At 36.2% G+C, this 15,418-nt stretch overlaps 1 protein-coding gene across 13 annotated transcripts in view; it reads right to left on the minus strand.

Annotated features, from left to right (window-relative positions):
- DLG2 (discs large MAGUK scaffold protein 2) overlaps window positions 1–15,418 on the minus strand; it is a 2,044,900-nt gene that overhangs the window by 1,399,304 nt on the left and 630,178 nt on the right. For 2 of the 13 annotated variants that reach the window (XM_004271841.3, XM_033431840.2), the window contains exon 1: window positions 3,647–3,967. The exons of 9 other annotated variants lie outside the window; for them this stretch is intronic. In XM_004271841.3, coding sequence (XP_004271889.1) covers window positions 3,647–3,688 — 42 coding nt within the window. In that variant the 5' untranslated portion in view covers window positions 3,689–3,967. Of the gene's footprint in view, window positions 1–3,646; window positions 3,987–15,418 lie in introns of those variants that run through there. 2 more of the 13 variants (XM_004271842.3, XM_049713438.1) reach the window with 2 other exon arrangements.

Below are 15,418 nucleotides of genomic sequence, written 5' to 3' on the forward strand. Positions count from 1 at the left end.
ATTTACCCTCAAGGAATTTCAAAATTAAGAGCAGAATTCTTGGATCTATGGGGTAGGCAGTAGGATTTACTAGAATGAGCAGTAAATCAAGGGTCAAGAGGCCTGAGCCTTATATTAGGTCTACTCCTGACACACTGTGGAACAGAGTAACTGGCCATTTCCTTTCTCTACCTAGTTTTCTTATCTGTGAAATGGGTCTAATACCTGCCATTCATATTTCAGGTATTGTAGACTCACAAGTATATATGGGTGTGTTTACAGTAGATGAAAGGAGGGAAATAATGAGATGAGGAACATAAAAGTATTTAGAAAAGTAAAAGGTATCACCTAGATGTAAGTTATTATAATCAATATCATTACTTTCTAAAACAGAGCCATTTCTATAGACAAGATGGACATCTGGTGCAACAAACTTCCTATATGTTTTCTTATCGAAGAGGTACTTTATGTATAACATAAGCAATTTGAGATGGGAGAGGAATTATACATCTATGTAATGAACATATTGCTCCTTTTGTGCGGCCAGACTCAGATTAAATTGCTCTAATCACATTCTTTAAAAAGTTAAAGAGATAAACCCAAGCCAATATGATATAAATGTTCATCAAACTCAACAACTTAACACTAACACGAAAACATACAACATAAGTAATACCCTCTGTCTAGAAGTTTTCATTTCTTTTCCATCTGTCGAAAGTTCTCCTTCTAGAAATAGGTGGCAAATTAACACAATTTCTAAAGAGTCAGATTGTGATAACGGCTCAGCCAGTTCTCACGGCCCTGGCTTTAGCTCCTATTTATTTGTTTTACTCTAGTAGTTCATGTTCAGCCTTGCAAGACCCTACTCTCCGTCCATTTCAACTATTTGCAGCTCTCCAAAGTGTTCCATGCTTTTGTCATTCCCTCCACCAGGCATGCCTTCCTCACTCCAGGCTGCTTGGCAAAACTCCATTAGCTGTCAAGATTCAAGTCTGAGGTGACTTCACAGTGAAAACTTTCTTGACAAGTCCATGCAAAATTGGCCAGTATTCTGTTTTGCTTTGTCCCTATAATGCCCTGCATAGATGTCCATTACTGGTTCTGTAATATTTCAAACCACTTATTTGTTTACATGTTTGTGTCCTTTCCAAGACTGGAAGCTTCTTGAGAGCAAGGACTGTTTTCTATTGATCTTAGTTTCCCAGACTAGCACAGTGCATAAATCATAGCTGTCCTTCAGAAAGTTTTTGGTAGATAAATGAATAAATAGTGACCCATGAGCCACATTCTGATGTCTGTCTGTATGTGTATTAATGCCTTGATTTAATGCCTTATTACATAAAAACATATATGAAATACATTAAAACATACCACTCTCAGAAAATCTTTTTCACTGTACTATATTATAAAGGTCCAATTAACAAAACAATCATTCTAGAATAAAAGACTGTGACATCAGGGGCTTTTTCTGTGCAGAAAAACATAAGCAAGAGATTTTACTTTCCTTTGAATTTTAACCGCCTTAAAGTTCTGGGTCACTGTAACACCAATCATGTTAAATCATGGCAACATGAGAAGCTACACACTATAAAAGAGACTTTACCATAACCGAGCAAATAAATAATTTGGGGCACAAGAGAAATAAAATCAAATACTTTTGAAATGTATAATAATATAAATCAAAAGTTAAAAATAAAAATATCATGTAAGACTTTATTGCACCAACTTGGTAAAATATCAGACCCCAAGTGATCTGCAAACTCTTCTGCAAACCTTGCTGTCTCAGAAGGAAAAGATAACCTTATAAAATTATAAAGTATGCCAGAAAGTGCAAGAGCTAATTATTGAAAGGCATAGGCATATTTAAAGTTCAAGTTAAACTACTCAGAGCAAGGTTAGATATGCTGTATGTGGCAATGTATGTGGTCTGAGTTTCTATTGATTAATGTATCTTATATCAGAGTACAGATTTGCCAAAGTACTAAGAATTTATTATCCAAAAGTCATCTGAATTAAGATATATTTGGTAAAACTCTTTTCATTCTCTTGCTTATGAACTTAAATGAGAAAAATTTAAAGCTAAGCCCACAAAGACCACTGATAGTAGTTAATAGTAAAAAAAAAAAAAAAAAAAAAAAAAAGGGATCTCCCAAAACCCATATCAAAGGAACTTTGGACTCACGTTTTCTTGTACTTCTGAAATATAACAATGAAATATCAAAACAATCATTATCTCTTAATCTAAATTATTTATGGAGATTTATCTGAAAAAAAAAAAGCATGTTTCTCCTTCAAAAAAGATGAGGAGAGAAAACATTTACAATTCATTGAGTTTACAAAACAATGTATGCCATACCAATAGTTTGGAACAGAAGGTGGTGATGGAGGAATCCAAGTTGATATCTGGGCACACTCTCTAGCTTTTTAAATATCTCTTTTCATGTTGTTTACTATATCCATCATAGGCATGGAAAAAATTGACTGTTGAAGTTAATCTTAAAAGTAGTAGAAAGTAAATTCTGTAGAACTCTGCAAAATGATGCACAGAATGCTTCCAGGCTGTAGTTGTAAAAGAATTGGTCATCAAAACATAAATACTACCTGTTTGAAATTCAAATAGAAAACAAAAAAGGCTTACAAGACAGTGAGCAGCAGGGAGTTCTTTAATAAAACTTGTAAACACAGAAAATGAAACTTTAGTGCCCAAACACATTAAAATACTCCCACAGTAAAATAAAAGGGGAAAACACTTTACATTGACTTTTTTTTTGAGATTTCTATTTTAGGTATGAAGTCTTAATTGCCTTTTTTACATTTTTTCTGAAAGGCAATCACTTTCCTTTTGGTCTTTCTTCAGTAAGAAATACAAGTTCAAACTGCTAACAGAGTATATAATTCACTTAAATTGTGCACCTGGAATTCCACAGCTGGCCTGTCTGTCTGGCTCAGTTCTCAATGAACACAGTGTCAGAAAACCTCTCCAGTAATAACAACGTCCTTCCAGACAAGGGGTAAATCTCCCAAACTTAAGCTCAACTTCGGATAATCATTAGCTACAGCAAGTGAATGTCAATGGGGTGACAGGCGCCAGGGCAGTGGTGCCCTCTCAGCCTGAGCAACCAGCATACTCAGCGCTGAGAATTTGTACGATCAATATCACCAACTTCCAATGATAATAATTTATATGAACAAAATGGTCAGGTATCCCACAGATCACATCCTAATGCCATTACAGCCACTAAATTTAATCCCCAGCTCTTAAACAATTAAGCTGCATGAACACAGGCAGCTCACGGCACTTTTTAAAAGAAAGACTTTAAATCCTAATCTGAAGCACACTCCATGGCTTTTACCTTCTCTGATTTCTTGGTTCTGGCCTACCTAAATAATTTTCATCTTTTCCTCCCCCCCCCACTCCACCCCCCAAGTGTGAGCGTGAACCTGAATTGCAAACAGTTAAACCTGAAGGTCACTTCACAGCAGCGTTTCAACATGCTCCACCAGCGAGGCTGCACGGCAACAATAAAACAAAGCCCTTGCAACCACCTGTAATAATCTGCCTGCTCAGCCAGCAATCTGAAAAGTCCTGAAGCTACACAAGGTAGACATTTTCTGCAGCTGATTTAACATGTATATTGTGCCCAGTTGCCGACTCGTCTCCTCTTACCTTCACGTTAGTCCGGAGTGCACAGTAACATGCAAAGAACATTGCAGTAAATAAGGAGCATATGGACCGGTATTCAGCTTCTCAGCACAGCGCAAGCCCCACACACACGATCCTGGGCATGTGCTACTAAGGAGCATCCGTTCCCTCTGTCAGTTTGAAAATGCATTGATCTCTGTTTTCTCTGACTACAAAACGACATGTCTTGAAGGCACTGAGTGAGGGCTCAAAATCTCTTCATTGGCTATATATAGCATCGTGCCCAGTAATTTCAATTAGCCGAGAATTCAGCAGCTGAAAGTTAGGACTTCAGTTGCCTTTCCTTCTAGCATTTTAAATCACTGGGTTAAAAAAAAAAAAAAAAAAAAAAACGGGAGGGGGGATGAGCTCACCAGGAAGGAGGGGGGGGAAAGGTGAAGAATTGAAATTTAACCAATGAGTTACTTATATTTCTGGAGAGCCCTGGTGTTATCCTATTAGATACTTTACAAAGGGATTGCATCGAGCAGACTGTAAATGAAGAGGAAACCCTTTTCCCTTTGGAGGTTTAGTATGAGCTCTGCTCTATATTCCAGGCTATTATGATGCAGCACCCTGTTTGGCAAATACTACCAATCACTGCAAACACATCTCATTCTGCTTTTCTGTATGGAATAGGACAAAGACCAAAGGATCTCTGTCTCATAAAGTCCCCTAAAATGTAAGCTGGGTTCCCCTGGGGTGATCTGCAGTTACATGGCTGAGAAGTACCACCTTCTCTCACTTCCCTGTCCTTTAATTTCTGTTACATCTTCCAGGGATATCTAAAGTTGCGAAGCTCACTAACAAATGCATCCAATTTTCCAAAACTAACCTTTGTTGATAAATGACAATCGATAGAAGAAGATGGGATTGGAACGAAGACAGAAGATTGCAGGATATAACATAACTAAAGATTCAGTAGCTACTGCTGCTGAATGTAATATGTTCAGCTGGTTCTGTAAGGGAGAGAACCAGAGAGAAAAATAAAAGCTTCTGCCCCCATGAATCCATAAGGGGGGAAAAAAATACTTAACTCAAAAACATCGTCAGATTCTACTGTCTGTTGTCATTCCTCTCAGGCACCCGATGCTGCAAATTAACTCAGTTTTTACTGAGTCAAAAGGACAAAGTACAATGTAAGGTTCTAAACTCTTATTTCCAGGCTTAGGAAGCCCTAATGCTCAGCTAGAATTCTAAAGCTATCTGGCGAAATGTAAGCAGAAATGAACAGTTCTCACTGCAGCAAAAATAGTAGGAGGAAAAAGAGTGGTTTGTCTTTGCCATGACGTTCCCCATCAGCTTACAGCAACAGGGAAGATCAGCATAACTCACTAGAAAAAGCTGCAGTGACTTTTAGGATTTTTCTTTAACATGTTTTGCATAAGCCACCTCCCCTCTGGAGCCTGTAGTGGTGCTGAGGCACTGTCAGAGCCACTGGGCATTTCTCCTGGGCAGCTTCAGGAGAAAGCAAGGTATTTAAGGGAGAGAAATTAAAGGAAAAAGAAAAGCAGGATTTTTTATTTCTCTCTTAATGACAAGCATTCAGAAAGTGTCGTCAGTTCTGACTAAACAGCTATTTTGGGCTGTCATTGTTTGTGCCTTTTTTTAGGAAGGAAAAAGGCAATCTTGTCTTAAGCTAGAGATTATTTAGCATCGTAAGAGAAGGCAGCCACTTAATTTGATTTCCAGTTCCGTCTGTCATATGAGTCTAGGTAATTACAAATTTTAAGCACTTGCAACACAGCCAGTGATTTCCAGGGCATTAAAAAATTGGCATGGATGCCCAACTCTCATCATTCCACAACTTTTATTAATAATGGCTTTAAATGCAGAACCAAGCATTTCTGTCAATAACACTTTCCTCTCCTGAAGTCATAGCAGGTCACATTTCCTGCAGCTCTTCCCAATAAACAAACCCAAACATAGAAACTCAAGACCATGGAAAACATAGGAGAATTCTAAAATGACTTTCTCCTTTGGAGGTTCAGAGGATTTTTAAAAACCAAACTTTCAATCTGTGAATAGGTATTGTTAATTTTTTTTTCCATTAGGAAGAGTGGAAAAAAGCAATTGTGTATCTTTTTTATGATTATCTTAATACACCCTAGGGTATTTGGATGGCCCAAGAGAGACAGAGCTAAAAAATGTTCTAAATCTCAGAACAGTCCACAGGCAAGAGTTAAACAAAAATGAAGTTACAGGTGAAAAAGCACATGTAGTTCCCCTGACAAGACAATGAGTGAGGACTTCTGATCTGACTCCAGATACAGTGGTAATGTGTGCACATTCCAAAGAAAGGCTCTTACACTTAGGGACCTGCTTAAAACTTCCACAAACACTTACCCATCCCACAGCATCCCAATACAGACATGCTCTACCTGTAGATTTACCACCTAATTTTCTTATGTGTACTAGGACAGCTGACTTATTATCCTCAATTTATAGATGCAGGAAATGAGGCGTTAACCACAATGACAATGTTCCACTAAAAAGTATTCCCTATTTGTAGGAAGAGCCTTCAACAGGGCACAGTATCTGCTAAAAGAACAATATTTGCTATTGTAAAAGGAAATTATAACTGGCTACATACTTTTGGAGGCAACATAGTAAATCTAGGCTCCAATACTCAAAGCAAATAGTCCTAGAAAATTACTTCCATGTCAGATCCTTTCTTTTACCATTGGTAAAGTGGAGATTTATAAAATGGGAATAATACTTAACTCATAGTGTCATTGAGAAGATTAAAGAGGAATCCTGCCATCAAAATAGTCTAGATCGATCAAAGACTTAAGTATAAAAATTGAAACCATAAATATATTAGAAGAAAACATAGATTTGCTTGGGTTTAGATTTTGTATAATATAGGATGGGGAAGCCTGAAGTCACATAAAAAAGATAAACAAATGTGAGTATATAAATATATAAAACTTCTGTTTGGCTAAATTATATACAATGACAAACTGACAAAACAGTTGCAACACATTCAATGGAAGTTTTTCTTAAAATACAAAGAATTTTTATAAATCACTAAGAAAATATATAAAATTGAATGAAAAAATAGGCAAAGAACATAAAGTGGCAATTCACAAAAAGATCACAAGACGTATTAAAAATGCTCCACCTCATTCATATTTAAGGAAAAGCATACAAATTAGAAAAGGTTTTTAAAATTGATATATCAAGTACTAATGGGGATGCATGAGAAAACTTTTTGGAGGGAAATGTATCAAATATTTTAAAAGGCACATTACATCTCTCTGATGTAATGATTCAACCTTAACTTCCAGGAATTAATCTCATATAGATATAGATATATAGACACACACATATACATACATATATATTATATTCACAGTGCAAGACATAGTTGTAAGATTTAAGTTTATCTTTACCACAGAATACTACGCAATTATTAGAAAAATATAAGGCACGTGTACATATTCTTCTACTGGAAGATGTCCAAGTTATAATGTTAAATGTACAAATAAGATTGCTAAAGAGTATGTATGGTATAAGCCTATACTTGTGTGTATATTCATACACAATTGTGGTAGGGGTGTGTGTGTGTGTGTGTGTAAAATTTTGACAATGTTGATCATTGGGGATTGGGACTTGGCTTAGGTGAGGAGTAAGACATTACCTTTCATTTTTCATTTTATACCCTTCCATATACTACAGAGGCCTCACTCACAATGAACTATATATACAACTATCCTCTCTCAGTAAATGAGAGAAATAAAAACAATGAAAAGGAGGAAATATTAGGACATGTAAGGGGACTTGCCCATTCTGGCATTAATTTAGCAGAGTTCAGGGGATGATCATGACACGAGGGATGGGAATGTACCAATTTCTGAGTTGATCTGAGTTCCTGAGTGCCCCATGTAGTGTGGACATCTCCCTGGAATGCATGTAATTCTAGTGCATGCAATATATTTTTCTTAAATCACGGCCCTTAAACGTAAGTCAACTACTTTATTTAGTTCTTAACTGAAAAACTGGCTATCAAATAAACCTGACACTAGGCAATTTTTACCTTATGCACTGCATTTAGAACCTGACCTCTACATATATTTAGCTTGTATCGTTTTTTTTTTTACAATGAACATTGACATAGACTGAATATTTGTGTTCTTCCAAAATCCATGTGTTGAAATCTAATCTTCAATATAGTGGTAGTTGGAGGTGAGGCCTTTGAGAGGTGATTAGGTTCTCATGAATAGGAATGGTATCTTTACAAAAGAAACCCCATAAAGTTCCATTACCCCTTCCACTACGTGAGGACATAGAGAAAAGGCCATCTATGAACCAGGAAGCTGACTCGCATCAGACACCAAATTGGCTGGCACCTTGATCTTGGACTTACAGACTCTAGAATTGTAAGAAATAAATTTTCGCTGTTTATAAGCCACCAGTCTATAGCATTCTGCCATAGCAGGCCAAATGGACTAAGACAAGCATGTAATATTTTTTAGAATATAACCTAGTTTCTGTAAAATTTTTTTTGAAAATATTAAAGCAATAGGCAAGTATAATTTATTAATTATATGATAACAGCAACAATGTCTATTGATATAGACAAATAATTCATTTCTCTGGACATTTTCCTTATCTACAAAATAAGAAGACTGGAAAATCTAGTCCTTTCAGGCAGAGTAACTTTGGTAGTTTTGCTTGCTTTTTGCTTTGTTTTATTTAGACAAGACAGATATGTGTGTTTAAAATTTAAGGATCCACTAGGTTGTACTCCAAACCAGTTAAATCAGAATCTCTGGGGGTGGAACCCAGACATCAATCAGTATTTTATAAAGCCCCTCAGGTGATTCCAATGTGGAGCTAAGCTTGAGAATTACTGATTCTGTAAAGGCACAGATAGTTAAATATTTTAGGCTTGCAAGCCATATGATCACGGTAACAAGTACGCAACTCTATTACAACTACTCAACTTTGATGCTGTAGTGAGAAAGCAGTGATAGATTTTACATAATGTGTCCCAATAAAACTTTATTATTAAGATTAACACTTGAATTTCATATAATGTTCTCATGTCACGAAATATTATTCTTCTTTGGATTATTTTCAACCATTTAAAAATGTAAGAACATTTCTTAGCTTGTGGTTTGCCAATCCCTGCTCTAGAGTCTTGGGAAGTGGTTCTTAAAGTGTGGTTTTGGGGCTAGCAGCAACAGCATAAGCTGGGAATTTGTTAGCAATTAAAATTCTCACATCATACCCCAGACCTACTAAATCAGAAACTAGGTATGTGGCTCAGGAATCTGTGTTAACAAGCCTTCCGGGTATTTTCATGTAAGCTAAGGTTTGAGAGCTTCCTGCTCTAAACAGGAAGAGAAGAAAACTGACAGCTAAGGCTCCCACAAACATAGGAGTACAGGTGGAGAAATTAGTGCTGGAGGGGAGAGAGTATAGGAAATAAAGAGAGAATAACTATCGGTGCAAATGAGATAATTCTAGAGTGGAGGCTCAGGGTTCCGAGATGAATGCCAGTTGAGTAAGAAGGCCCTACAACACCTTAGAACTTAGAATTCTTTCCCCTTTAGAAACTCTAACAGATCTTAGACCTTGGAGTAAAAAGCAAACAAACAAGCAAACAACAACAATAAAACCCCACAACTTGGGTTTAAATTCCTTTTCTATCACTTACCAGCTGAGTGACCTTGGGCAAATTACATAACCTCTCTCTGCCAGAGTATTCCTCTGGAAAATAAAGATAACAAGCCTACTTTACAGGGATGTTGTAAGGACTAAAATAAATAAGGTGTGCAAACTGCTTAGCCTAGTACCTGATACATAATAAACTTAATCAGTGGTAGATTTTAGTGTAAAGAAGACTGAAATGATAGAGGTAAGAAGAAAAAAAAAAAGATGATACCATTCCCCTTGACCAACCTCTACCTAGAAAATTTCCTGCATGGTTTTGTAGACCTTCTAGGACTTCCCTGGGATTTCCAATCAGCGTTTAAGAGAATTTTCAGGAAGTTTGCTCATCTCATTAGAACCCTGAATTGATTTAGTATGATTGGCATTTCTTGCCTCTTTCTTGGAGTTCTTCTGAGATAATAATAACTGATTTACAGATTATAAAGCACTTCAGAACTTCTCGGGATTTTCCACCAAAGTGTCCCTAAAGGCAGAAGAGAATGCATTTATTACCCCTGGAGGTATAGGAACAAAATAGAATGTCTCTAACATCTCATTAGTTATCTTAAAAATTCATATAAATGTTCAATTCAACCCAACAGTATCTTTGTATTTATTATGAAGTAATGTTTTATATTACTTACTGACCATTAGATTTAATAAGCCAAGAAGGCTGTGAAATATTTATCCCATGGCTTTGACAATGCTCTGACATACATACTACTGTATATGCGACAATGCTCTGACATACATACTACTGTATATGCTTAGGGGTACTCTTGCCTCAGTCAGAAAGTAGAAATAAATCCCATTTGATTCTTTTTTTTTTCTTTTTTTTTTTTGGGGGGGGTACGTGGGCCTCTCACTGTTGTGGCCTCTCCCATTGCGGAGCACAGGCTCCGGACATGCAGGCTCAGCGGCCAAGGCTCACGGGCCCAGCCACTCTGCGGCATGTGGGATCTTCCCAGACCGGGGCACGAACCCGTGTTCCCTGCATCGGCAGGCGAACTCTCAACCACTGCCCCACCAGGGAAGCCCCCCATTTGATTCTTGATCCTCACTTCAGCCTTGGAGATATTGTCATCACTCCTTGCATCCAGTGAGGAAAAACAGCAGTGACTAAATGAATTGTTCAGATTTATACAGAAGCTAAGAGGTAGAATTCCAACACCAGACCTTCCAATTCTAATGTCCAGAGCAAATTTCTCAAGATCCCAGTGCCTGCATAGTGATTCTGAATCATTTCAGAAATAACACTCCATTTATATACAAATATTTTTAATGTCTCACTATCATGGTAAAAAATAAGTAATATAGCCTGTATTTACAGAGGATATAAAATTCAACATAATACAAGACAAAGAAGAAATAAGTAAAATAGTTGAAAAATTTTTTCAAAATAGTTTGAAATTTTTTAAAAGTGGAAATGCTCAGGGAAAATGCCACCAATAGCCTAGTTAAATGGTCAGGGGCTTGCACCCACATATATAGACAAACATGGGCATACTGAATTGCTTACTCAAACATCTCAAGCGTTACTGTTATCAGTGACATAACATTGTGGACTGTTGAAAACTCTTGGTAAAGTTCCGAGTAAAACAATGTTGACAACGGTTGATAGGTTACTTCTATATCGTGGCTACTGTGAATAATGCTGCAATGAACATGGGAGCACACATATCTATTCAAAATATTGATTTCATTTCTTTTGAATATACACACAGAAGTGAAATTACTGAATCATACAGTGCTTGCATTTTTAATTTTTTGAGGAACCTCTATACTGTTTTCCTTAATGGTTGTACTAATTCACAATCTCATCAACTGTGTACAAGTTTTCCCCTTTCTCCACACCCTCACTAAAAATTGTCTTTTGACTTTTTGATAATAACTGTCCTAACAGGTATGAGGTGATTATTTCATTGTGGTTTTGATTTGCATTTCCCTAATGATTAGTGAGCATTTTTTCATATACTGCTGGCCATTTGTAAGTCTTCTTTGGAAAAATTTCTATTTTAGGTCCTTTGCTCATTTTAATCCAGTTATTTATCCTTTTGCTATTGAGTTATTCATTTAAGTTTTACAGTTTTTAGTGTAGAGATCATTCACCTCCTTGGTTAGATTTATTCCTAAGCATTTTATTGTTTTTGATGCTATTTAAATAGGATTGATTTCTAAGTTTCTTTTTCAGATATTTTGCTGTTATTGTGGAGAAATGCTACTGATTTCTCTATGTTGATTTTGTGTCCTGCAACTTTACTAAATTTATTGATTAGATCTAACAGTTTTTTGGTGGGGTCTTTAGGATTTCTTATATATAATATCATGCCATCTGCAAAGAGAGGGAATTTTACCACTTCCTTCCTGATTTAATTTTTTTTTTTTCTTACCTAATTGCTTGGGTTAGGTCTTCCAGCACTATACTGATTAGAAATAGTAAGAGTAGGAATGCTTGTCTTGTACCTGATTTTAGAGGAAATGCTTTCAGCTTTTTGCCATTGAATATGTTAGTTGTGGGCTTGTCCTATCTGGCCTTTATTATGTTGAGTCACATTCCCTCTATTTCTAATTAGTTGAGAGTTTTTGTCATGACGGGATATTGAATTTTGTCAGTGCTTTCTATGCACCTGTTGAGATGATAATAAAATTTTTCTTTCATTCAATTAGTGTGATGTATCACAATTATTGATTTGTGTCTGCTGAGCCATCCTTGATTCCTGAGGATAAGTCCCACTTGATCATGGTGCATGACCTTTTAATGTGCTGTTGAATTCAGTTTGCTAGCATTTTGTGATGATTTTTGCATCTGTATTCATCAAGGATATTGGCCTATAATTTTCTGATAGTGTTCTTGTCTGGCTTTGGTATCAGGGTAATATTGGTCTTATAAAATTGGTATGGAAGTCCTCTTCAATTTTTTGGAAGAGTTGAGAAGAACTGATATTGATTCTTCTTTCAGCATTTGGTATAATTCCCCAGTTATGCTACCTGTTACTCAACTTCAGTTTGTTGGGAGATTTCTAATTACTGTTTCAGTTTCCTTGTCTTGTTATTGGTCTGTTCAGATTTTCCATTTCTTTATGATTCAGTCTTGGTAGGTTGTATGTTTCTAGGAATTTATCCATTTCCTCTAGTTTATCCAATTTGCTTGTGCATAGTTCTTCACAAGAGTCTCATGATCCTCTGTATTTCTGTGATATCAGTTGTAAAGACTCTCATTTCATTTTTTTTTTTTCTCTTTTTTTTTTCTCATTTCATTTTTGATTTTAATTATTTAAATCTTTTTTATTAATTACTTTATCTAAAACTTTGGAGATATCCCTGGTGGTGCAGTGGTTAAGAATCTGCCTGCCAATGCAGGGAACACGGGTTCGATCCCTGGTCTGGGAAGATCCCACATATCACGGAGCAACTAAGCCCGTGTGCCACAACTACTGAGCCTGCGCTCTAGAGCCCATGAGGCACAACTACTGCTCCTGCATGCCACAACTACTGAAGCCTGTGCACCTAGAGGCCATGGTCCACAACAAGAGAAGCCAGCGCAATGAGAAGTCCATGCACTGCAACGAAGAGTAGCCCCCATTCGCTGCAACTAGAGAAAGCCCATGCACAGTAACGAAGACCCAATGCAGCCAAAAATAAATAATTTTTTTAATTAAAAACTTTAAATAAATAATAAAAATTTGTCTATTTTGTTTATCTTTTCAAAATAGTAGTTTTTCAAAACAGTAGCTTCTTCTCCTAATCACAATTCCATATCAAGCTACTGTCTTGTCTCTTTCCTTTGCACACAACCTGTTTAGGAAAGCCAGCACCACATTTTCTGTCCCTTTCATTGTTTTCCACACCAACTCTGACTCCTTAATATACTGGTTTATGCTCTCACCACTCCATGAAAACAGGCATCATAACCAATATATCACTCATCCAATATCACTTCTCTAATTCACCCTACCAGAATTCTTAGCTGATTCCAAACAGTTGAGCTCTCTCTCTTCTTGAAACAACTCTGACCCCTTGGCTTATGTCCTCACTTTGTCTTCTCATTTCAAATTTTCAGTCTCTTTACTGGCTCTTCACTTAGTATCATACTTTTATATGCCTGATTCAGATCTAGGTCCTCCTGTTTTTTCATTCTACACCTTTTTCCTAGGTTTCCTTTTTCATTTTCGTGACATTTATTACCACTCCTGTAACAATAACTTCCAAATATTTTTCTAATGCACATCTCTTCTCTGAGCTCCAGATCCATTTATCCAACTGCTTGTTGAGTAGTTGAATGTTATTTGCACCTTGAACTCATTATGGTCACAATTAAACTTTGAATTTCTCCTTGAAATTTCATCCTCCTCCATTTTTTCTATTTTAATATTGAATGATACTTCTCTCCACCCAGTTTCATAAGTCAGAAATCCCGCAGTCATCCTTGACAATCTCTTTTCTACCCTTGCAACAGCCAGCCAATGTTTGAGTACTACTAATTCTCTTAAATATTTCTAGAACCTATACTGCTTTATTCATCCCCATAGTAATAATCTATATTCTTACATAGGTTACTTCAGGAGTCTCCTAAATGTTTCCCTCACATATATTCTTGACCCCTGTAATCCACTTTGGACCTAGAACTCTGAAAGTCAATGTTTCTAAACATAAATCTGAATCATACCACTCTCTGTTATACACAAGCTTTACTGGCTTCCCAGTGTTGTTTAAATACAGTCCAGAAAAATTAACAAAATCTTCAAGGTCCTGTATGGTATGAACCTTACTTGATTTGGAACCAGTTTCCACTTCATATTCCATGCTCCAGTCACAATGAACTTGTTTCAATTCCTAGAAGATGGCATGCCTCCCTCTTAACTGCTTTTCCATATGTTTAGAATAGCAGTTCTCAGAGATGATTTTTACCCCCACTCCAAGGACATTTGGTTATCATAACTCAGTGGGGGGGCAGTTATTGCTATCTAATAGGTAGACGTCAGCAATGCTGCTAAACCTCCCACAATGTTGAGATTGAAAAACACTGGTCTGGAAGGCTTTCCCTTCTACTTCTACCCACATGATCCCAATGTCTAGCTGAAACATACTTACCTATCCTCTCTCAGCTTAGATGGCTTATATTCAGAGCAACCCTTCCCTGACTTTTGTCCACTTGCTATATATGCTTACTCCATTTTTCTTTACTTTTGCAGCCTTACTATAATTTAGAACTAGCTCCTTATTCAGTTAATGTGTGATTTCCTTGCCAGATTTTGAGCTCTATGAAGTTAGGAACTGTCTTCAACATGGTATCCTTGTCACTTAGCTAGACACTCAAAATAATTATTAAACAAGAAAACAAGTGGATGAATAAATAAATCTATTGTGTAGAGATAAAGACTGTTAGGCTTAGAATCCAAAATAGGGGTTCCTGGCATTACTTCCATTAATTAGATATGTCCCTGAACAGTTCCCTTAGCCTTTCATTTGGCCTCATTTTAAAATGTGTAACGTAGTCATAGTAATTCCTACTACAAATATTTTGAGGATTAAGTATTTTGATAAATTTAAAGTATTTTTCAGCACTACTAGATATTATAGGATACAGTGGCAACTGGTAGAAGTCCATGGGAGGGAATAATATGAATGAAAGCCTTAAATATATGTATCTTTTTACTTGAAAATTTCACTTACAGGAACTTATGATAAAGAAATTATTAATCAAAGATTTAGCTCATGGATTTTCATCATTAGTTAAATAGATCAATGTAAAGTATGAATATTTTAAAATATAATGGAGTGTATCTGATGAGGAAGATAAGTATTATATGTTCAATAAATTACATTATTTGGAAAAATCATTATATATATATTCTATATACATATTTCATACACATGTACACACATGTATATACATGGATACATAGAAAAATGTCTAAATAACAAAATACTGGCAGTAGTTACCTTAAAATTATGGGATTATGGTAGTTATAATTCTCTCTCTTTTGAGTATCTGAATTTCCTAATTTTTCTGTAATGAGTATGACTTTCAAGATTAAAAAACTAAATATGAGGAAAAGTACGTCTTAGTTATAAAGGGACTGTAAGAAGTTGCTG

This window comes from Orcinus orca, chromosome 8 (genome assembly GCF_937001465.1).
Source record: "Orcinus orca chromosome 8, mOrcOrc1.1, whole genome shotgun sequence".
In the NCBI taxonomy this organism is placed as follows: Eukaryota; Metazoa; Chordata; class Mammalia; order Artiodactyla; family Delphinidae; genus Orcinus; species Orcinus orca.